Source organism: Dermacentor silvarum, chromosome 4, assembly GCF_013339745.2.
Source record: "Dermacentor silvarum isolate Dsil-2018 chromosome 4, BIME_Dsil_1.4, whole genome shotgun sequence".
Classification (NCBI taxonomy): Eukaryota; Metazoa; Arthropoda; class Arachnida; order Ixodida; family Ixodidae; genus Dermacentor; species Dermacentor silvarum.
Window position 1 is genome coordinate 26,439,570 of NC_051157.2, and position 23,899 is coordinate 26,463,468.

Below are 23,899 nucleotides of genomic sequence, written 5' to 3' on the forward strand. Positions count from 1 at the left end.
CACCTTTACTTTGATGCACTGCCTTTACATTCAGTCCAATGACTATCATTGTAATAGGGGATATCGTGAAGAAGCAAGCGTCACTGCCAAGCATTATTGTTGAAGGCTTATGACAAAAAATGATTGCACAATAAGTAGGAATTCAAGTACTGCTGAATTGGACGTTTCCTAAAGCACTCTACAGTCTTCTTTTTGGATGTTCGTTACAACCACGTGTAGCCAAAGAAAACATAGAGGAAATTAAACATTGTTTTAACTGAAATGTAGAAATACTAGGGTGAAGGGAAGTGAAAGTGGAGTAGAAGACAACTTGCCACTGGTGGAAGCCGAACCCACACCATCTGCGCTCTGTGCATGGGATCCTCTACCATTGAGCTACAGTGGCGGCCGTATCGCCATTCACTTGGGTATTAGTGTGTATGCACTACATCTAGCCCAGAGAATGTTAGCCAGCATCACTCATGGCTGTAATTGCGAATAGGGAACATTCTTTCAACCACAGGCTCCACATAATATGTGAGCCATCATCACCATCGCCATCATGCTGTCGTCATTCAATTGTAGTTATACCTTTGTGATGATGCCATCATGGTCGTTCCATCATTGTCATTGCAGCTTCATAAGGCCATCAGTGTCATACAGTCATCATCCCCTCACGCCATCATCATGCTGCTGTTATACCATTGTCATAATTTTAAAATCTTCATCTCATTGTTTTCATGCCGTCGTCATCATACCGCCTTCGTCATTCCATCGTTGTTGAGTCATCATTGTTATAGTCGTGGCCGACCCTGGCGAGCGAGTGTCGTAGCAATGGGGGTCAGTGTATGTCGCATCTAGCCGAAGCAATGAAAGTCTCAGAATGACCACATACTACAAATTGTAAATAATGGAGTCTTCAGCAATACGGTGTGCCTACCGCAGTGGCTTAGCGGCTATGATGTCATGCTGCTAAGCACGAGGTCGTGGGATCAAATCCCGGCCGTGGTGGTTGCATTTCGATAGGGGAATGTGCAAAAACGCCCATGTTCCATGCATTGGGGGCATGTTAAAGATCCCCTGGTGGTCAAAATTAATCCATAGTTCCCCCACTATAGCGTGCCTCATAATCAAATCGTGGTTTTGGCACATAAAACTCCAGAATTCAATTCAGTAGAACGGTGTGTCGGTACATTGTTTGAATGCTAATCGCATTAACATTGACAGTCAATGTGAGACGGGTCCTGCACTACTGAATAACAATCAAATAAACCAGATTTCATTTTTACAACGTCTGACAGCTATCTCAGTTGTGCATTATTATTCTCTTGGGCCTTCTGTTGCATTGTCATGAACATAAAGCAGTTTTCATTCTTGTCGTAGATCTGTTAATATTCACCGGTGCGTGCGTAAGCGAATGTTTACTGCAACTTATATGGTGGATGATATGGCGATACTTTGCTACGCTATCAATGCTTTGCCCTTCAGGCGAAACAATTTTTTTTTACAAATAGATGAAGCCAACAATGTTACCAAGAAGTAATTGGAACGTTTCTCTAAATTTAAGGCTTGCTTGCAACGATGATTAGGTAATTTCGACTAGTTATGCAAGCAAACAAAATTGAAAATAATATGTAATTTGCTCCATAGAGGGGCCAACAACAAATTTATTGTGGCATGCTCCTATAGCACACCCAAATAATGTATTATTGCGATAGCAATTATATGGACACTCCAAAGCAGATTTCTGCCGTCGCCGTCGCCGTGAGGTTCCGTATGACGTCAATGGAGATGAAAGCGTCGCCGCGCGCTGAACGCTGTATGTGCGCGTGAAAGGGCGCGAGAGACGCGCGCTTTCACGGGGAGTGAACCCACGGCGGAGAACAAACGCGCGTTCTGCGCCTTGCTCCCTTAAGGGCTGCAGAAGTAGGCGTCTCTTTCCTCCTTTACAATCACCGTATATGTAGAGCAAACGCGCCTTCTTCCGATGCGCGAAAGCGCGAAAGCCCGTAGGAGGGGGGGGGGGGGGAGGCGACGTTTAGCTGCGGCACCAAGTGCCTATTTATATCAGAGGCTCCGGCAACAGTCACCAACGCCGCACGCATTTTGTGCGAACGCGGGCAAAACGCCGACGGCGTCGACAACAGTTCTGCGCGTTGCTGGTGCTGCTGCATGTCCAAATTTATACAGCTGATAAAACTACAATCCTTACTCCGCATAGCTCTCTACAAATTTGCTATCGCAATTGATGCTTCGCCTTTCAGGTGAAACTGCGACAACTTTTTTTTTTTTTAAACCAGGGTGAAAATTTGCTGGGACAGCCTGTGTAATAATAAATTGCAACTTGCAATACAGATATTCCATTGAGAGCCTCTACTATAAGTTCGTTGACAATTAACATGTTCAGTTTACTATATTGATGCTGCTGCTGTTTGCTGTTAAAAGGTGTGACGTGTTGCAAGACCAGTGCCTGTGAAGGAGGAACGCTCCTATGTATATATATGACGAGCTGCAGGAACAGAGTGAGCCAGTGTATCGCGACATCAAAACGCAACCACCTTTTGTGTACTGTTGAAATTTTGGGGTGCAGGATACCAAAGCTGCCATTGCTCTTGCTTGGGGTCTTGGAATCCCAGAGGTGCCACCAACTGTTATGATCTGGATTGTTACGAATCTCACCTGCCGCCACCAATGTTGTGATTTGGTTTTCGTGATCCCAGGGCTGATACCAATGTTGAGAATTGAAGTAGGATAGAGATGGAGTCTTTTAGCTGGAAAAGAAGTGAAGAATTTTCTATGTACTCATATTTACATCATTTACAGGCAGCAGATAGTTGGCAAATAGCTGAAAAATAGTTGACACATAGCTGGCAAATAGCTGTTGGAGCCCACCAGTTTGACTGAATCGACTGGTGGCTTCTCTATCTTCCAACAATGAGCCAGACTGGCAGTAAGTGCCTTTGGCAATGCGAACTCACCGGTCCATCTTCAGCGCGCCGATACTGCACCTGACAGTTAGTGACAAAGGGTGCACCTTAAATGCTGAGTACAGCAAAAATAGCTAGTTTTCAAATTATTTAAAAGATACAAAGTTATTTTGCAAAGTATTTAAGATACAATATTTTGAGTAGAGTACTTAAGTCACGTGAGTAGAATACTTAAATCACGTACAAGCCTGCCCCTTCCTCCTCCGAACAAAATTCCTAGCTATGCCACTGGAAGTATCTTCAAACGACCGGTCCCGTCCATTTCGTCTGTCTCACAACCGTTCGGTGCGACAGGCTTTTGGAGTAAAAACACACACACATGCACACACACACATGACTCTGCAGCACTCTACGGCCTACCACCTCGGCCGATACGTGCCGCCTCAGCCTGCCGGTTTGCTACGCCCAGCCATGGTGACTCCACTCCACGCCTTATTCTTACACCGTGCTCCACTCTATCCCTTCTTTCGCTCCCACTTACCCCTCCCCGTTGGCGCTGAGCCATGCTCCCTCAAGGGCTGCAGAAGATAGTGTCAACCTTTCCCTTTCCTCAAGAACCACTTACTACTACTCGCAAAAAAAAATAAAAAAATATGGCAACCAGCATTCTTCAAAAGTATTTTTCGCGAGTACCAGTGGTATCAGCCATGTAGAAGTAAAGCTAGGTCGCTCACAAGCTTAGTTGTATTCCGTAGGAGTGTGGTGTCGCGAAGTTGCCGTAGTTATGTTTTCTCGTGAACACCTTGGAGCTCCTTACGCCTGCTGTGACTTACTCGTCCCGTCGGTGGCGTCGAATGAACGAGGGGACGTCCCTTTTGCAAAACACGCCGAGGTCCGCTCGAGCGCCTTCGTGCCTGATTAACTTACGTTTCCCCTTGGGGTGTCAACGGTTGCCTCATTGGCTGTCATCGGTTCCGCGACCAACTTGCTTAATGAAAGAGATCTCTTGCTGAAGTGTTCATATATAAATAATAACAACTAACAGCTAAACTAAGAACTACGCATAGGCAACTTTTTTTAACTGTAGCACTCATTGTGATCACAGTTACACGTTGACAATATCCAGTACGAGCACAGTACCGTTCGTACGTACGCTACAAGTTTTTCATTGTAACTTCGCAGTTTTATTGTCGTACATTAAGCATAGGAGGCTCAAGCCCACCGGATCCGTTTATCTGAATCGGCGTTCTCGCGGATCGGGGCGAAGCTGCGGCTGCGAAGTGGGGGAGCGTGACGTCAGCGGCCAACGCCAGCGCGCGGGCCTAGGATGGCGTCGCGTGGTTAGAGAAACGGGAGCAGATGCGCGCCTTGTGTAAATTAAGGATGACGTCGCGTGAGAAACAAAACATGAAGACGCTGGCTCGCGCTCTCGCCTACTACGCCACATCGTTATTCTTGTAGGTGGCGTCGTGAGTCTTCATACGCGGTGATTCGCATATCGTTAACAACCAGCGTAGTGGTTGCTGCGTTGGAGCGGACCGTTACGCCCGTATTCAAGAACGTTCCTCTAGTCAACACACCACCACGACTCAAGAGAGAAGATGGCACCGCCATCCCTCCACAGAAGTGGTCACTGAGATTCATGATCATTCACGGGAATTCATGAGAATTGTCGCGTCTTTATTCTCGATTATTCTGCGCACTACGACAATTGAAATTTGGAGTCTGATATCTCGGAGCACGGACACGCTAGAATAATTCTTCCGACTGATACTGTGTAGAAACTCGACTGTCTCTAAGTTTTCAATACAAACATACCCACTTACTGCAGTGAACAAAAAATAATTGTTCAATTTTAGTTAATTGGGCTGCTCACACCGATAATTATCATCTCACTTTGTGCCCCCTTAGCCACATAACGTATTTGCACAGGTGGTCTTCGCATGCCTCCCAGTGCCTAACTTTAAGAAAACCATAAAGCTTGTTTTGAACACCCTGTATTATCAGGCGCAGCCGCCAAGCACATGGCTGTATTGGGTAACGTCCTTTTCCTATAAGCTCGGAGAAACCGATACCTGGCTTCGCTACAGGTCTTCTTCCTCTTTCTGGGGTTTTACGTGCCAAAACCAGTTCTGATTATGAGGCACGCCGTAGTGGAAGGCTCCAGATTAATTTTGACCACCTGGGGTTCTTTAACCTGCACTGCAACGCAAGAACACGGGCGTTTTTGCATTTCGCCTCCATCGAAATGCAGCCGCCGCGGCCGGTATTTGATCCCGCGATCTAGTGCTCAACGCCTGAGCTGACTGAGCCACCACGGAGGGCTACAGGTGTTGCTTTAGCGGTATAAAACGCGGGTTTATCGTGAGGAAAAACGGTAAATTTCGGTAAATAAGAAAGACTACTATCATCATCATCACCATCATCATCATTGACAGAAGCTGACCCCCCTCTCAGAAAAAACCTCGATCCGCCCCTGCATATATATATATATATATATATATATATATATATATATATATATATATATATGAAGGCACGGCTTTCCAGCTTGACAAGCTAAAGGTAAACAAACCGACAGTACCTTTCTTGCAGCAGGCGTACAGCATGCGTGGTTCTCTTTGGAATAAGAAGGGCTACATGTTACAAAAGTTGATCAGTCTATATCGGCGACACTGAACTAACTTAAGTCACACCACTGCAACGATGGACTTCTATAAGGCCTGTCAAACAACGTTGGTACTGCCTTGACCTTACTAAAAAGAGCTTTTTGAATGCATGAATTACCGAGAAGAGCGTCCAAGCACAACGCAAGCTCTGCCTACCAAAGACCTATATGTCATCGACAGGAAGAACCAGTTCTAATCTGGGAAGGCATATGAAGTTAAGTTAGCAGGTGACTTTTCATTAAGTGCTTCCATATAGCTGATTGTTCAGACATACGTATGATGAATGGCACATAGTTACTGCTTTTGCGCATCTTTTTTTGCAATGTATCGTGCCACTCCGCATTTGCTGCTGTAGTCCTACTATTCAGTGTCTAAATGTATGGCTATTTATTGCAAAGTTCAGATAGCATTGCAAAGTGACTTCAAGTATCTTTGAAGTAACCAAATACTTTTTGAGCAGCTCATACATGTATCTCAAATACATTTCTGAATTTGATATTTAATACTCTACTCAAGTAATTTCTTGCGCGATATTTAGTTGCTTATCTTAAGTACAATTTCGGAGTATCTTGTGCAAGCCTGTTAAGGGGACGTGGGGAAGGAGAAAGGGAAGGTAGGCAGGTTGGGCAGGGGCATTGTGGTACACAGAAATTTAGGGAGGGGAGGGGACGTTCCCGGTGTGCACCTCGCCTTTCCCTATAGTTACGCTCCTAGATACTTAAGAAGTCATTCACTGGTTGGACTGCCTCGCCCGGTTTTGTGTGTATGAAAGGTATTTCTGCATGCTCAGATAAGCCTCCCTGAGGAATGTAGGAAGTAATGTGGCACAGTAGTACCGAAACTCTGTGCCCGGTCCCGCATTCACAAAACGTTCTTCTGCTAGAATTATAAGCAAATTCCAGCCAATCCTGATGCTGGACATACTATCAACAAAGGCGGCCAGCCAATGGCAAGGAACACTCAGAAACCAAAAAAGAAAAATATGTTGTCAATTTGGCCCTCGGTAAGAGTGACTAGTTCTAGCCACACTACCCTACCCTGGTTCATGGCAGGCGTAAATTATTTGGCGTGCTCTGGTGCTTGCCAGCAGTCTTTTTTCATTTACAGAGTATACATTTTCGTCCCAGGGACAAGAAAGAAGGAAGGAAAGAAAGGAACAAAGAGCAGGTGCGGGGAAAGCTGCGCCTGCGCCGCATCACTTGAGCGCGCGACCAATCAGGGTCGTTTGGTGTCACGGGGAGGGAAAGGAAAGGGGGTTGGCGCACGCTCCGCCGGGCTTCCCTCGCCTCAGGTCACTTTCGGCGTGGGAAGGCTCGCGTGGTGCGTTCCGCCGAGGAGCAGGCTGCGTTTGAGCAACGCCGCCGGTGCCGGATCGTAATTAGCAAGGATTCCAGCTACATAGGCGCGCGGTCATGCCACGCACGCAACCAATCGGAGCCGTTTCGCTTCCGCAGGGGAGGGAAAGAACAGGAAAGGGTGTCGCGCGTGCTGCGCCGGCTTCGTTTCCTTTCAGTCTCGGAAAACGGATGAGACGGGCGCGTGTTGTGCGTTCACCGGAAGCCCAGGCGCAACTACACTGTAGCGCAACGACAGCGTCGTCTTGCCCTCCAGGAACCCGACAACTGTGGTGCACGCCTCGGCAGCGCTATCGCCAACTTCCCCGGTGCGACGGCCAGGTTTGAACGCGAGATGGCATGATAACGAAGATATATGATGACGATGAAGTGACTACGACCGAACGATAACGTCGGCTTGGCAACAACGGAATGACGACTGGGAATGAAGGGGACTAAACGCGACGACGGCGTGTTTGTGTTCGTGTCTGCACTTATATACGTATACCGGGTGTTTCATTTTAGCAGCACCAAAATTTTAAAAATTGTCTGTGGCAGATAGCACAATTCTAATCCTTTATCTAAACTACTCGAGGAGGCGGCCATTACTTCCTCGAGAAATCCAACTGCTTAATTGAAACGTAACATAATTACGCTAATTAACCTTTTAATTAATTATTTGACCGCACATATCTTAATCTACAAACTGTAGCTAGTGAGTTTCCAAGGTGTATCCAATTCGAACGAATTTTCTTGGCTGCGCTAATTTCGAGATATTATATTTCCAAAATGTGCGACGAAATGCATTGGTGTTACAGTTACGTTTGCGCTTCAATGCATAAAACAGCGTTTTCTTCAAAATGTTAACGGGAACGCCAACGCATTTCGTTGTAAACTTTCGCCGTGGTTGCTTAGTGGCTATGGTGTTGGACTGCTAAGCACGAGGTCACAGGATCAAATCCCGGCCACGGCGGCCGAATTTCTATGGGGGCGAAATGCGAAAACACTCGTGTACCTATAGATTTAGATTAATATCTCGAAACTGGTTCAGTCCTGAGAATTCACTGCAAGTGGATACGCCTTGCGAACTCGCCGGCTATAATTCGTAGATTGAAATATGTGCTGTAATGTAATAAATTTAAAAGTTAATTAGCAGTATTACGTTTATTATTAAATTAGACGATTTGATTTCTCGTGGAAGTAATGGCCGCCTCATCGAGTTGCTTAGACCTAGGATTAAAATTGTGCTATCTGCCACAAGCAATTTTTAAAAATTTGGTGCAGCTAAAATGGAACACCCTGCATATCACCTCTGTCGCCTCACCAACCCGAGGCCACATAATCGTACGAGACAGTAGCAGCTAGCACCCCGAAACGTAGGGCAAGGGGGGGGGGGGGGGGGGGGGGCGATGAGGCAAGGAAGGCTTCACTTCAAAAAAAAAAAAAAAAAAAAAAAGAAAACATTACGAGTAGGATTGCCTACGGGTCTGCGTTATGGTACGGTAGAGAAGCTACACCGAATTAAAATTTGCAACCATAACTTGGCGGTTTCTCATGTCTCCAAATAATAATTCTTTAAAGGGGCCCTGAACCGCCGCTCGGGCTTGGTGGAATAACCTAGTCCGTGGGTGACATACGCTGCTGTAAACAGTAGCGCACCCAGGATCTCTGCCAAAGGGGGGGGGGGGGGGGGTTGAAATTTTTTTGAGGGGGGGGGGGGGAAGCAAGCACTTTGCATAATATGCAATTTCTTTGATTTAACCAGAGGAATCTAACAGCAAATAAAATGTCTAATCATTATAATAATTTAATGACACCAAGGATGATGACGATGTTTCTTTGTTCAGCGTTTTACTCAGAGTAATTTGTAAGTAATTCATTCAAAGTGAATGAATAAATCCAAGACAGTGATAGAGTGTTTTTGTAAATCAGGAAAATTCGACCTCAAGCCACCTCCTGAAATTGTAATGACAATGTGAACAGAGCACTGAAGGTACACGTTGGACTGGTGGGGCTGGGCGCGTGGGGGGGTTAACTTGGCCTCAGAGGGGGGGGGGGGGGGGTTACAACACCCCCCCCCCTCCGTTGGTGCGCCACTGGCTGTAAACATCTCAGCCAAGTTTTGCTGTCGTACGCGATGCGGGAGCTCGCAAGCGGAGCGCGAAGTCTTTCTCTCCTAAGTGGTTCGCTTGGAAAAGGAAAGGTTGGCGCTATCTTCTGCAACCCTTGAATAGCGCCAACCTTTTCTCTTTTCTCTTTCCTTTCCTCTTTTCTCTTTCCTCTTTTCTGTGTGCTTTATTTCATAATAAAGCACATTCCAATACGCGGCTGCTATTGGTCGCTGCGGTCGGCTGTACCGTGGCCGCCGCGGGGTGGCGCCACGAGTCCACTGGCTATGCGCACTGCGGCTCGCTGAGGACAACCGCGTTTTGCTTACGTTTAGCGCGTCGTAGCACCAAAATCAGAAGTCGTGGCGTCTACGTGAACAATCAAAATGAAATTTGAACTGTGCGACACGGCGATATTTCGAAGGCGGAGCGCGTTGTGGTCAGGGGCTCCGGAAACAGGAGGGGGGGCAGTGGCCTCCACAGGTTCTAAACCAGTGGGGGCATGCCCCCACACTTTCGCATTTGATGTTTCACGTAAACGTGCTATGGTAGCTACATGGGATGGCGTCAGCGTCATCTGATCGACATAGACTCCGGATGAGGCACAAAACACGAAAAATAGGTCAAGGGAGCGGTGAGCGAACTAGATGGGGAGTGTCTATTCTCTCGGCAGCCCCGATGCCCGCTTTGGTCTCCCCGTAACCTTATTGGTGTTTTGGAGGCGTCTCTTAGTATGCTGAATAATGACACGTTCTTTACACTTAGTATTGAAAACAATGCTTTGCAGATGTTATTATTACAAGCGGGCTAGCCGCACGCGGTAGATGCCCGGCTGCTTGCAGTTGGTGACGTAATGATTTAGATATACAGGCAAGGGATTGAACGGTAAAAATTAGGTACAAAAATTGCCTAACGAAAGAAATTACCTAAAAGAATGACCATAAAGGGCGAGCAAAATTTAAGCTACATCAGTGCTCGTAAAGACTGCGCATTGTTTGTCCAACTGAGCGTTCGCACTAATAAATCTCCGAAGATTCTAGCAGACTGCAGCCGTCATTTCTTTGCTCTGCGCTTCGTCAGTGGTCGTTGATATATATATATATATATATATATATATATATATATATATATATATATATATATATATATATAATCGGGGCCCTCGATTCCCTTTCTTCTCGTTCATTACATAACGAGGGCGCGAATCCGGCAACATTGATGCCTTCAGGTAGCATATGTGGGTTTATAGATCAGTTGCCATCACCCAAAAAATTCACGTGCTCGTGACGCCTGCGGCAGGAAGGATGTTCCACATCCGCCACCATGGTTTGTGAGTGGTGGCGCTGGTTAACACTCCCAGCTAGGTTCACTTCTAGTTGTAAAAAAATATAAATACCCCAGAAAGTGGATGGGAAAATGCCTCCGCGGCAGCTCAATGGTGAGAGCATCGCACGCGTAATGCGAAGACGTGGGATCGTTCCCCACAAGCGGGCACTTGTTTTTTCATCCATTTTGATTTCCATTAATTTATCATTTCTTTAATTCAATTAGTAAGTACAAGTAATAGCCCCTATGTTGTACCTGGTGTCAATGTTTGTTGGCTTCTTATGATATATATATATATATATATATATATATATATATAAAGAGAGAGAGAGAGAGGTGAACCACACGATGCGACATGGGCCCCCAGACGTTTCCCCCACACATCAGATATACTTCCAGAGCCCCTGGTTGTGGCCACGCTCCACCTCGCCGTAGCCTTCGCAGTGCAAGGCATTGAAGAAGGAACGGGAGCACAGCGGAGGCTGTGTTTGATCGCTTCTGCTGAACGCACCGAAGTATTTTTGCGGCAAAATATTTTTGAAATAGCCTATTTTCACTTCAAATGTCTTTCTCCACTTCGATAAAAAGTGGTTCAGGGCCCCTTTAACGTCGGGAGCCCATAATGTAAATCTGCAATGGCGACATTTCGGGCCAGTTAGAGAGGCCGTACAGCTCTCTTGGCCAATCAGAGCTGACAAGATGGCGAATTCGACCATATTGCGGAATTGGACAATGTCTAGAATAGTACCCCAGGCATACCCTAAAGTTACTGTACAAAAAGGGAGCCTATACCAAGGAGGTTGAAACCTCCTTTAACTGTATCATACCCCAGCGTTCTTGACAGGAAAGTATAGCGAGTGCAGAGTGGGTAGAGTGTTAAAGGAAGCGCACGCAATATAAATTGCGATTATTCTTTGTGGAAAGATATATACCTTAATGAGTGTATATAATATATTTTTAGGAGTGGACATACTTCTTGACAGTCAAATTGCACCATACTGTAAAAGTCGCTATCGTCTCAGCTCTGATAAGTTCACTGGGCTGCTAAGTCTTCTCTGATTGACCCAAAACACCAGCATAACTCAGGACTACACTTTCAGGTGAAGTAAGGAAGTAAGTTATCAGTAAATTAATGTGAAACTCTACAATAGAGGTGCTGCACCGCATCTCTGCTCTTAGCTATGCAGTGGGCGAACAGGAATTACTTGCAACTTTATATACCGTCTCATGACTCGCGAATACAGTTCTTCACCTGTCCCGCCGCGGTTGAGCGCGAGCTCGCGGATACGATTCCCGATTCCCGCGGCGGTAGCATTCCAACGGAGACAGAATGCAAAAAAATTCACCGACGATTACGATACTCCCTAATGCGACATTTGAGCGCAGCTGTATACGTGCTTTCATTTCGCTATATATTGACTGGCGCGGACAGCTAGTCTAGATTGTCTCGCGCAGCACGTTGCGAACGGAGCGAAGTGTGGCGCGACGGCCTCGCTAATCGGGAGATCGCGAGGAGAAGCGCGTGGTTGACGCTTGGGTACGATACACAGCAGCCGCCACAGACAACCTCCGCTCATGCAGCGCTTTGTTTCCCTACAGACGTATCCATCGCCGCAATGCCCCTTGTGCGCGGCACTATACGCTTTTCTTCTCACGCTTTCGCCATACTCTCCTCCACTTTCCACCTCCTGGTCCCACTGCACCCTCCTCCTCGCGCTCTCGCCACTTTTTTCATCCCCCGCTGCGCTCCTTGTTCGCTCTCATCTTAATTTCGCTGTGCTCGTTCGCTCGGTCACGCCGACGATCGCCGCAAGAACGGGCTGCGCTCTAAAGCACTACAGTGTGCCGTTTTTTTACTGCACGTTAAAGGACCCCCTCTGGTCAAAATTATTCCGCAGCGCAGCATTACGGCGTCCCTCGTAACCTGCTCCTTGGGACGTTAAATCCCACGATAGTAGTTTGACCTGACCGTCGCAGACGCTCTGTTCGGGGCTGGGATGGCGCCCAGGTTTTTCAATGGGAGGGCACAGCCTGATTCTCAGTTTCGGGGGGGGGGGGGGGGGTGCAGGAGGGTACTTCGTCACTTGGAACTCTACGCTGCTAGGAGAGGGGTAATGGGAGGAGGAGGAACAACTGAAGTGTCGTCCTCGATCAACCCCGGCCCATCGCCTCCCTTAGAGCCGCCCCTGCTGCTCAGGGTCACCTTGTAGAGTGCGAGTGCTTGCCCACAGGAACGCTTAGCTCTGCCGCAATCGCGTGATTTCTGGCAACGACGCGAATCCAATCTTGCAGATCCCATTAGTACTGTGTTATATCAATGCAACGAGGAATCGTCGATCGCTGTCTTTGTGGTTGTTTGAACGCGAGCGAGATCGCATTTGCACGGAAGAGGCAGCCGCAAACCCTCTCAGTATACGCGCGTTATGCGTATAATCACAATAATCACCATGTATATTCGCAGGTGGAGTCGATGAGCACTGCGTTGCGTACAGATTCCTTCGATCGCGAACAGTGAAATAAAAATAACGACGAACAAATTGCGCGAAAAATACAGTGCGTAAGTATATTTTATTTATTTCCTTGCCGGGTGAGTGAGTGAAATAACTTTATTGGAGGTCCGGCTTCTTTGCGGGATTGCGGGATGGCGCCGTGCGGATCCCGTGTCTCGATGACGCTGAACAGAAACGTTCCCGAGCACACCGATCGAATGCGGCCCAAAAGACCAACTATAAACGTAATTTAAAGTAATGAAAACAGGCGCTACAGCTGCCACATAAGCTTCGGCTTTGTGCAGGAAGCATAGACAAAGACAAAATTGATGCGTCAGAGGAAGTGGCAACCAAAAATAAACACGAAAGAATACAAGAGGATGCAAAAACTACGTCGCTTTTTTTTGCCGGATTGAGCAACACTGCCGCAACGGCAACACGTCAGGGGTCATCAAACAGAATCGGCTTCCGAAAAGGAGTGAGCGCCGAATTTACTTTACCCGAGTGTGCAATTGAAAGGTGAGTAGAAAAGGCGCACGAGGGCGATCGTCAATTCCCGAAGCCCGAACGCTTCAGCGCCTCCTTGAAGCGCCGGCGGCGTTCGAGTCAAGTGGTTCATTTGACGCTCTTTAGACGCAACGAAAATGGAGGCTTGAGAGAATCGAAAGCGGAAGCCTACTTGCGAAATGTGGTGAAGGTTTCCCTGCGTTTGCTGAGGGGTGCAGACGCTGGGTTGACACCCGTTCGAAGCTGAATGTGACAGTTGGAGGCCCTCGGTGGATCAGCTGCTCGAGCTCGACTACCCTAAGAAAATGAATTAGCTCCATCCGGGGTGGTAACATCTTTGACACTTTAAATGCGTGAGCATCTAAGAGGAATATAGAAATTGACACGTTGCTTAGGGCAAATTATATTCACAAAGGAACGAAAATGGAACAAACTGCTAGCACTTAGTTTCGAGCCCGTTTCAGAAGCATAGTGGCGACGATGAAAATTGATTCTCAGAAAATGTGGTGGCCTGGCGCCTCCTGCAAACAAACATGTATCCTAACCCGCGGTGGCCTGCGGCAGATTATATCCAGGGCAATAGAATATTAAACGCAAATTATGTAAGGGTAGGGCGGATCTGCCACATATTCTATAGGCATGCTCGACGGCGGCTCCTTTCGAGGGCCGCAGGGTGGGAGAGGATGCAAAGGATGGGAGAGGAGACCCCGCGGCTCAGTTGAGACCAGCTAGACTATATATGGTCTGGGCCGTCCAGCTAGCCGAGACAGCCACTAAGACCCAGGGGATCTCGGCCGTCTCCTGTAGGCGGAGGGAGACTGCGTTCGCCCCCATGATTGCTGGCATCAGTAAAGTTAAATTTCTCTCTCTCTCTCTCTCTCTCTCTCTCTCTCTCAGAAAATGCATTTCTGTGTGTAACGATAAATGCCTGCATGCAGGCCGGTAGCTAGTTGCCAGAGACACGGTAAATTTTATACTAAGATGATCATAATGTTATTGCGGGCTAGCCATGGTTTCATTTTCGCGCTCGATAAAGCGGAAAAAAGATTAAATATAGTAAGAAATGCTACTCAGGAGTACCGCATGGTCGCTCGTAATCATTTAACGTAGTATATGGCTAGGTACACTAAAAAGAAAGCCGCTTAATTTCTACAGCCAAACAGGCGCTTGTTCCTTAAATTCAAACTACATTATTACAGTAAAAAAAGTTAATTTAGTAAATATTTAGTATCTTGCAGCTCGCCAGTAGTTGGTCACTGCGAACAAGCGCCGCGCAGTAATTTGCAGTCTTGCAATCTCACTGGCCCCATGTCTTGAACACGAGCCACGCTTTCAAGGAAGTCTATGACGCTTGCTAAAAAAAGAGAAAAACACACAAAAAAGAAAGAAAAATGCACAACGTAAAGGTTCTTATCACATTTCTTTTTTTATTACAAAACTGAAGTGATGAAATGACTCGTCAGCCGTCAGAAAAGTCTGGAGCTTCTCAGCTTTTTCATAATAAGGTTGGCCAATACGTAGCACATGAAATGCAAATGCACAAAATCTGTGGAGTCTCACACGTGCGCATCCCCACAAACCGGACGAGGAAAAATCTCGAGAACCTGTCGAAAAGTGGCGTCTGCTAAAAAAAAAAAAAAGTGCAACCTGAGCTACAGCAACCGTTACTTCAAGGAGCTTTGATCCTTTAGCGTTGCAGTTGCCGGTACTGGTCTTTAGAGCCTGTACAGATCCTTCAGTATCACAGCGGGCCAGTGCCGTTAACTGCAGTAAAACCACGAGACTTTATGTCCGCTCTAGTAATAGTCGCACCGAGCTACACTTTCTTTATTTTTTATTTTGCAATTGACGGCGCATTCGTGTATCTTAGAGTTAACCAGAAGTTTGAACGAACATGAAGTCAAGGTCGCCATAGAATAAGCGTAAACTCAGGTATTCTACAAATAAGAAATAATCTACACACTTCACCTTTTCTAGACACCTGAATAGTGCTAAAAGTGCTAACGCACTCAATTATAATGTATTGTAGTTCTGACACAGTGCACGTCACCATGGTATTTTCTAGCGGCCTGTTCGTTTAGAATATCGACAAAGCTGGTCGCCGTCGATGGTGGTTTTTATATATATATAAAAAGCTTAATTATATTTAAATAAATTCTGGGGTTTCACATCCCAAAACCACGATCTTATTATGGGGCAGTCCGTAGTAGGGGACTGCGGATTAATGTTGACCACCTGTGGTTCTTTAAATGCACGGGACACGTGCGTTTTTGCATTTCGCCCCTATCGAAACGCGGCCGCCGCTGCCGGGATTTGCTCCCGCGACCTCGTGCTTAGCAGCGCAACACTGCAGCCGCTAAGCCAGCGCGGCGGGTTGCAAGAAAGCTTATTGTATTCCTGCTCCTTAAGTGCTGTCAGTGTAACGGCACAGACAAATGAATTAGATACCTCCCCCCGATTAACTTTGTGAATTGTTTAATAATTGCGGGATTTTATCATTCCACTTTCCTGACGCGCTTAATTACTCGCGCATGTACGCGTATAGTCAAACTGTACAGCCCCTTCGTCCACGCGCCACTGCCTCTTCGGCGTAAACGTGGATGTATATAGGGTTTTAATCAAAGGGGCACATACGTATATGGCTGCACTGAGTCCATAACTGAAGACGTAACCAGGGGCAGAAAGAATTGTACAACATTCAATGGACTTTTATCACATTTGAATGCCGCACAAGTATTGTTGAGCTTTTTGCTATACCCGTGACCGGCATGTGTCAACGCCGATAATGAGAAAGCCCTTCCTGTTTGTTTGCCCCCTAGTTTTGTTTATCCTGTTTTTATTTTCCCTTATTTTATTGCTCTCTCTCTTTCTACCCTCTTTCTAACAATTTAGTGCATGTATATGTTACCACGGTCGACTTGGCCTACTGGCCAATGCTGTCTAGGAACCGCGTCCTTAATTGATGACCTTGGAGGACGTCTCTTCCAGTGCGCGCGACAGACTGATAAGCGGGCATGACAAAAAAAAAAAAAGAAAAAAAAAATCCCATATCGGCGGGCAGAGCTGCCCCACACATTAGCGTTGTACGCTAACTGCACGAGATCGCCCACTTGTACTTTAGTTCTAAAGAAACTCTAAGGATTGGCGGTGAGTGCGATACGATAGGAGTGTCATCAGCGAACGCACCGCGAATCAATGCAGTCGTATATAAAATAGACTGCATGCAGAAAACCCTTTCTCACATTTGTGAATGGAGCGCCCTCAGAAGATCCAAACAGCTGCGGAACAAGAACAAAAGAAGCGGCCCGAAGGAATGGACTCGTCGTAACCTGTAAATAATGAGACCTGTACAGTGTACATTGCGTGTGTAATTGCGTTTTAATGCACCGTTCTCCAAAACTAGGAAAGCTTCGCTTAGATGGACCAACATCAGGGATCTGTTCTGCCAAATTTTTCTCTTTACTGTCCCTTTAAAATATGGGCGCAATTCATGTAATAGCAAAGTGCTCTTTCGAGGGCTTGCATCGACCTCAGAGATGCCGCCAATACCTTAAGAGGGCTAAAGCATTAAAGGGCAACTCCGGCGATTTTTCTAGGCCAAGGGATCGCAACAAAAGTGTCACTTGATGTTCTTTTCGAAACTCTGATCATCTGTGCCAAAAAGTACGAGCGCAAGTTATTTAGTTTCACTGAAAATTATGTTTTAAAGATTGTCATACATGCTTCATACTTTCTGTGCCTCTGCCTTCGACTTTTCCTTCTTTGCACTTCAAATGAACACTTTGATGCCCACCGCGGTAGCGTTGCGGCTATGACAGTGCTTGAGGTCGCGGTTTGATCCTTTATAAATGCGGCAGCCGCATTTCTACGGAAGCGAAAAAATAAAGAAAAAAATCCGTCTCCATTTATTCCTTTTTAAAGTGGGCGTACAGCGAAGCCGGTGCGGACGTTAGACATGTACCACCACCCTAACTACGTTAGGCGTCGTTACACAAGCCCCACCACCACAAGCGTCGTACGTCACGCGCGCACGCACGTGTGTGAAGAGTGCAGCATACATCCTCATTCTTCTATAGGCCGTCCGCCAAGCGCAAGTGCCTTATTGAAGTAAATTAATGTTTAAAAGTACAATGTGTCAGAAGATGCGTAAAGTATACGACTTGCACACAAGCTGAAGACATGTTAGCTTCGAATTTTTGTTCGAATATACGAAGAAAAAAATAAATCTGTGAGGCGGAAACTGAAAGACAAAGCCCCTTTTCCAGCTGCCATTCGAGGTCTGTCAGCGTGGCCGCGGCGGCTAGGTGGCGGTACCGTTAGCGCAGCTTAAATCCTCATTCTTGTAGGCCCTCCGCCTAGCGCAAGTGCGTTATTGAAGTAATTGAATTCCTCAAAGTAAAATATGCCAGAAAATTCGTAAAATACGACTTACACACAACCTGCAGACATGATAGCATCGGATTGTAATTCGAATATACGAGAAAACATAATTCTGTTACGCGGATACTCAAACACGAACCCCCTTTCCAGCTGCCGTTTATTGGATGAGCACGGTACGAAAAATCCCGACAACTAGAGGCGAACAGCTTCGCTGTACAACACTCGTGCACTTGGATTTAGGTGCACCTTAAAGAACACCAGGGTGTTAAAGTTAATCTGGAGTTCACCACTACGGCGTGCCTCATAACCTTATTGCGGCTTTGGCACGTACAGGCCCCATAATTCTATTCACTTTTAACACTTCTGCTATTATGCGATGTGCGATGTGAGGCAATAACAATGCTCAACCCTCTCAGAGGTTATGAGCGATGACGCACAACAACGCCTCAAGCGAACACGTCTCCCTGTGTATTCTGTGTACTACGCAGACAAACACCAGTGGTGCACGCAAGGTAACGTTTGCCATATCAACTCACCACTATCATGTTCGACTAAACGTTGAAGAAATTAAGCAATCGTCGTGAACATCGCCGCTAATTATCGTCCATCAAAGCAAACAGCACAGGTTTCGCTTACATCGATTGCCACAGTGCGCGGGATTCGCATAATTTTTTACTGACCGCCCTGTGCTTGCTGATGTCGGCACCTACATCCCGAGCAAACGACGGCTACCGAGGAGAAGGTGCCTGCCAAGTAGTTGCAGTGAGTTCACCTCTGTTTGGGCAATCAAACAATAAACCGCCACATAGACATATTATGTCGGCTCATAGGTATCGATAAAGCACCCAGACCTCTTATGGAATGGCGCGTGACATTGAACAGCTTCCTTGCTTTTCTTACATTTATTTTATATTTGGACTTGGTGGAAGCTTTCGGGATCGCCAAGCCTAACTGCGGTAAGCGTTCGAAGGAGGACGCTGCGCCGGCACTCTTCGCGTTCACGAAGGGTAGGCGCTGACGTCAACACACGAAGCAGTTCTCAATATACGCAATTCAGTTAACGCTTCGATATTTAGTTTTCCAGATTATTAAGTAAGAATTCCTATTTTCCAAGCCAATCGACCCACCCCACGCGAGAAAGAAGGATTATACCTATGTAATTTGAAAATAAAAGAAAGAAAAAAGTTCGCGGACGATACTCCCTAATGCGAAATTTGAGCGCGGCTTTCGCGATATATTGGCTGGCGCAGACAATCTGCCTCGTGCGGCACGTTGCAAGAGGAGCGAAGTGTGGCGCGACTGCCTCGGTAATCGGGAGATCGCGAGACCGCCTTCCCCATGCGTAGGAATATGGCAAACCGGACGCTCGTCTGGTTGACCTCCCTACCTTTCCCAGCTCTCTCTCCCTTTCCTGATATATATATATATATATATATATATATATATATATATATATATATATCACCGGACATTAGAACTCATGCAGAAGTGAAATGTACGACGAAAGCGATTGATCAAACATTATGCTCTATACAAACGTTAACGAGTAGTTTCCGTACATTATAGGGAAATTCCACTCTGCGCGTAGCATCGAAAGGAGTGAAAGTAACTTCAAGGCGTGTGCTACAGGCCAGTAAGCGATAAACGGACATTTTCCTTTGATCAAACGCTGTTCAACTTCATAAAACACTGCGGCGAAACACTAGAAATACAAAGATCTTTCATAGCCTGCTAGATTGCGCAACGCTTAACATTTGTTGGTGCAGCACGCGACGCGAAACATTCTCGGAGACCACTGTCTTATTCAAGACGTACCACTTGTCGCCAGACAAGCGAAAATAAATGTGCGCTAGCGGGCGTCCGAAACGCGCCATGTGTAATTTGCTACCGACTTTCTATAGTGCGTGTTGAACACCATCTTGTGCGGCCCAACTGGACTCGCCAGTCGTCAGATATAGCTGAGATATTGAAATCCTTCCTCAAATACACAGGGCTGTGCAGACGCTTTAAATTTGGCGACGTGACTTTCTTAAGCTATGCCTATGAAGGCATTCCTCATGTTTTCTATACCGTCTATCTTGTATCACCCTCAGCCTTCCTCGGCGGGAGCCCCCGAAGGGCCGTCTATACATGTTAATTTTACGTCGTCTGTTACACACCGTTTCCAACCACTTCGTCAGGGCCCTAGCTTGCACCTATAGCACATTTGTAGCCTAGGCTAGCAACACTAAAACGAAGCAGCGTTAGTGGAACGTGCTATACGGCCTGCTGTAGGTGAAATGACTTGACATTACGTTCGAATGATGTGGACTACGAATAGGCCCTCTCTTCACATTCTTCATTCGACCGCCACCGTCTTTTCTATAGAGAACGTTACTACTTGTTACGTGGTTAAGTTTTTTCTGTGGTGCATACTATTTTAGTACAGCCGTACGTATTTTCTGGATGGTAGAAATATTTGAATATTGTTTGCTTTAACGCAGACAGGCAAGATTCTCTTTAGTTCATTGTTACTCGCACTGTTTACCTATGAATAAGCTGTACGCATTCAGATTCTTACTGCCACTGAAGCTGTACCTAATATCTGACCAACTCAGGTGCCTTAACAACAATAATTTTATTCACTCAATCTTTTCTTCTGGGCACCACTTTTCAGGTGCTGTGCTACAGGTGCTACAGAAAGGTTAATAGTATATGGAGAAGTTAGTACAGCGACAGGCTTGGCATGTTACTCCAGGTGAGATGGTGATTTTGTGAGATGCAGTGAGATGGAGATTGCGCCCTAGAGCGAGGTGCACAGCGCAAAAGTTATTGACAGAATCTCATTGGGAGGCCTGCATCTCACAAGAATGCTTTAAGCAAACCTTAGTGGATAGCAGTTCATGTCCAAGAATGTCCCACAGCTCAAGTCGCGTGTCGTGTCGCACGTTGAGAGCGTTTCCTCAAGACAACCCTTGAGGTTGTAAAGCGTCCGCAAATACAATTTAAGTGCTCCAAGTCCTCGTCACCACCGCAAATTTGAAGCAATGGCGCGCTGAACAGATGGATTTTAAATAAATAATATCTCGTGTAAACGGAATTCAGGCGTATGCTTGAACGTCTTCTGATGAACGTCTATACGAAATTATTTCTCGACGAACACCCCAGATGTGTCCACACGAGCGATCGCAATTGTGACTTTGTTCACAATGGACTTATGAAAGCAGGTCGTCATGAGAAGTTTGCCGTACGGTTACGGCACGTCATGAGCATGCTCGATCGCTCATACATTGTCGTTACATTTGCTGTCATCGCCGATCATGTCGGGGCTACTCGTGGTATCGAGCAGTGGGCGGTTGTCGAGAACAGGGCTGGCGGGCTCGGCGCCGAATTCTTGGTCTTGTTCCGTTTTGGTCACGGTTTCGCGCTGAGTACACAGTTTATTGTTCACTTCCTCCAGCTGTTCGTTGTCCTGTTCCGCCGTTGAAAGCCTGGAGCGACACATGAGAAAAAAATGTTAAACGGAGATCGAATACAAACTTAACACGACATACATGTCCACGATTACTTTCTTTCGACGTTATCACTTTCTTATCAGTAGGAGCACCGACTTGGCTGGTGGTGATGTTATAACAGGAGGTGGCCAGTCGGTGCTGAGGACAATGCGAAGACAATAAGGAGGCCGACAACGAAGCGCCAAAAGCAACGCAATTAGCATAGAATAGCTGTATTATCCCAGCCGAGGCCAGAACTGGGGCGCTATAACGTAAAATGATTCCAAACTGCTTTGATTCCAAACTCCTGACGTCAAATTTACGTAACCACCGACGCAAGCATCGGGCGGTGACCCGCAGCGTTGTCAGAACAACCCAATCAAATACTCTCCTCGTTTATAGGAGGTCACCTTTGTTCGCTTTCAAAACCAATAACATTGTCTACACTCAGCGGTTTTTCTTATCTATTATAATTGGCTGAAAAGAGGCGAGGAGCACGCTCTAGTGCAGAGGGTTTCGATGGGGCCGAGCCAGCACAGTGAAAATAGATAACAGCACGAGGAAGGTGGTGCCGGCTTCTCCGATTGGTCCGCTTCGCCTTACTTAGCTTGCGGTGGCTGGTCGAAAATTGCGGCGGCGTGCAACGGAAAGATAAGAATGCCGCTAAAACGGATCCTCAGCAAGGAAGAGTTGGCAGAGCGATGTCGTATGCATGCCGAAAGGGCTCGATAGCGTTTTGCTGTCGCGCAAAACGGTTTATCATGCGCAAATAAATACATGCTCACCGGCACGTGCGAGTAGCGAGGGCCTGAGCGATCGGCGGGCAGCCATCTTCTATTCCTTTCGGAACGGGGCAGTCTGTGGCAATTCCGAAAAATTTTCAGTTTTGTTCGGCATATTAATGCATTTTTTTTCGCGTGCACGTCACTTTGACGTGGTGAGTTTTCGCGGTTTTTTTTGAGGTCGCGTGACAGACAGGCGAAGTGGGCATAGCCAGAAAACATTGGACCAATAGCAGAGGGCTAATGGTGAAAAGGCGTCGAATTCAGGAATGATTATTTTTCTTTTCTGCGGTTTAATCATGCATAATCAGTGTGTACACGTTATATCAGATGGGGAGCTATCGCGGATTTCGTGACGTCGCGTGACAGACAGGCGTAGGTGGGAGTGGCCCGAAAACGTTTTGACCAATCGTGGAGGCTGATTGCAGAAATTGGAAGTCAAAACAGTTTGGAATAATTTTACGTTATAGCACCCCTGCATGCGCTATTTACTCTTTGAGAGCTCTCGCAGGTGTTCGATTCGTTAAAAAATAAATATAGGATGATTAATCAGCGGAGAAAATTGAAACTGAACGGTGAGCTTCCCTTTTTTCCCTTTTCTTTTTTACCAACGGTGGTGTCGATGACGTGATTGCGCGATGTTACAGATTGCGCGGTATCTATGAAATGTGGTTCTCTTTCTGGAAGTAAATGTTTACGAATGTTGCAGCGTTGACTTAACTAGGTAACTGACAACACCGAAAGCATTACGCCGGATTGATTTTTCTCGACTTTGTTTCTTTAGTTAAATGAGTATCACGGAGATACTCGCGCATCGACGTGCAGGGTGCCGATTACTCATTGCCCCATAATGCTAATTCGGTGCAGTGCTCACAAGCATTCAGCTCTACATGCATGTAGCGTGTAAATAATGCACACGAGCAAAAGAAACAAGAAAGCACAACCACAAAATGTGCACAGAAACGTTCTTTTCGGGGACACTGGTATAACATGCATATATATTATCCGCTGGTCATTGAAGATATCTACCAAAGACAAAGTTAAAATCACATTTGCAATTTAATTGCAAATTCACAAAGAGAGAGAGATATGAGATGGGAAAGGCAGGGAGGTTAATCGGAAGGTGGATATCCAGTTTGCTACCCCAATTCACAAAAGTGCGCATAATCACTATTGTTCTAATTGTTAACAAGCTGGTGTAGGAGCCAACGATGTTACCAGTATGTTAGATAGCACAGGGATTTGTACTTATTTTTTATTTATTTTTATTTTTTTTTGGGGGGGGGCAACAAGGCTTAGGTCAACGCCACTACAACCACGGCGAGCACGATTCCCTCTGCTGCCAGTCTAGCACGCGCCTGTTACATATCGCATTCGTTTAACACGGGAAGGCAGCTTGTGTCTCGCGCTGGCACGCTGCTTGCCCATAAGAAAGTCCCTTTGTCCCCAAACTCGGATTTCACTGAGCCTAATAACGAGAACGTAGAAGCATTTCGCAACGTAGTTTGTGGACGGCTGTTCTGCCATTGCATCAGCACGTTCCAATTAACTCTAGCCTCGAGGGGAGCCCATCCACTGGCTGGCTTCATTTTCACACCTGCCACAAAACTACTAAATTGAAACTAATTTGAGTTATTTTACCCTTAGAAAAACGATAAAGACACTGCTCTGTTGCTATTGGCTTTTTGTTGCCTTCAGAAGAATGTCTGTTGAGGTGCAATTGAATATCACGCATAATTTCGATAAGGATAGCCAATGTTGCTAACTATAGGACGTATCAAACAAGTGCACCCTCCAGTGCTGCTTGCTATTAGTTTGCTGCCAACGAAAAAAATATGCCTCGTTCTAAACATTGATGCCCCAATGATTTGAAAACATTTTTTTTAACATGCGGCCAGAGAAGTACTTTAGTCAGTCCAAACTTC

At 46.3% G+C, this 23,899-nt stretch overlaps 1 protein-coding gene across 1 annotated transcript in view; it reads right to left on the bottom strand.

Annotated features, from left to right (window-relative positions):
• Nucleotides 1-20,981: 20,981 nt before the first annotated feature.
• Nucleotides 20,982-23,899, bottom strand: part of LOC119448390 (uncharacterized) — a 55,430-nt gene continuing 52,512 nt past the window's right edge. Inside the window, exon 10 of the mRNA XM_049665157.1 lies at nt 20,982-21,189. Coding sequence (XP_049521114.1) covers nt 20,982-21,189 — 208 coding nt within the window. The remainder of the gene's footprint in view (nt 21,190-23,899) is intronic.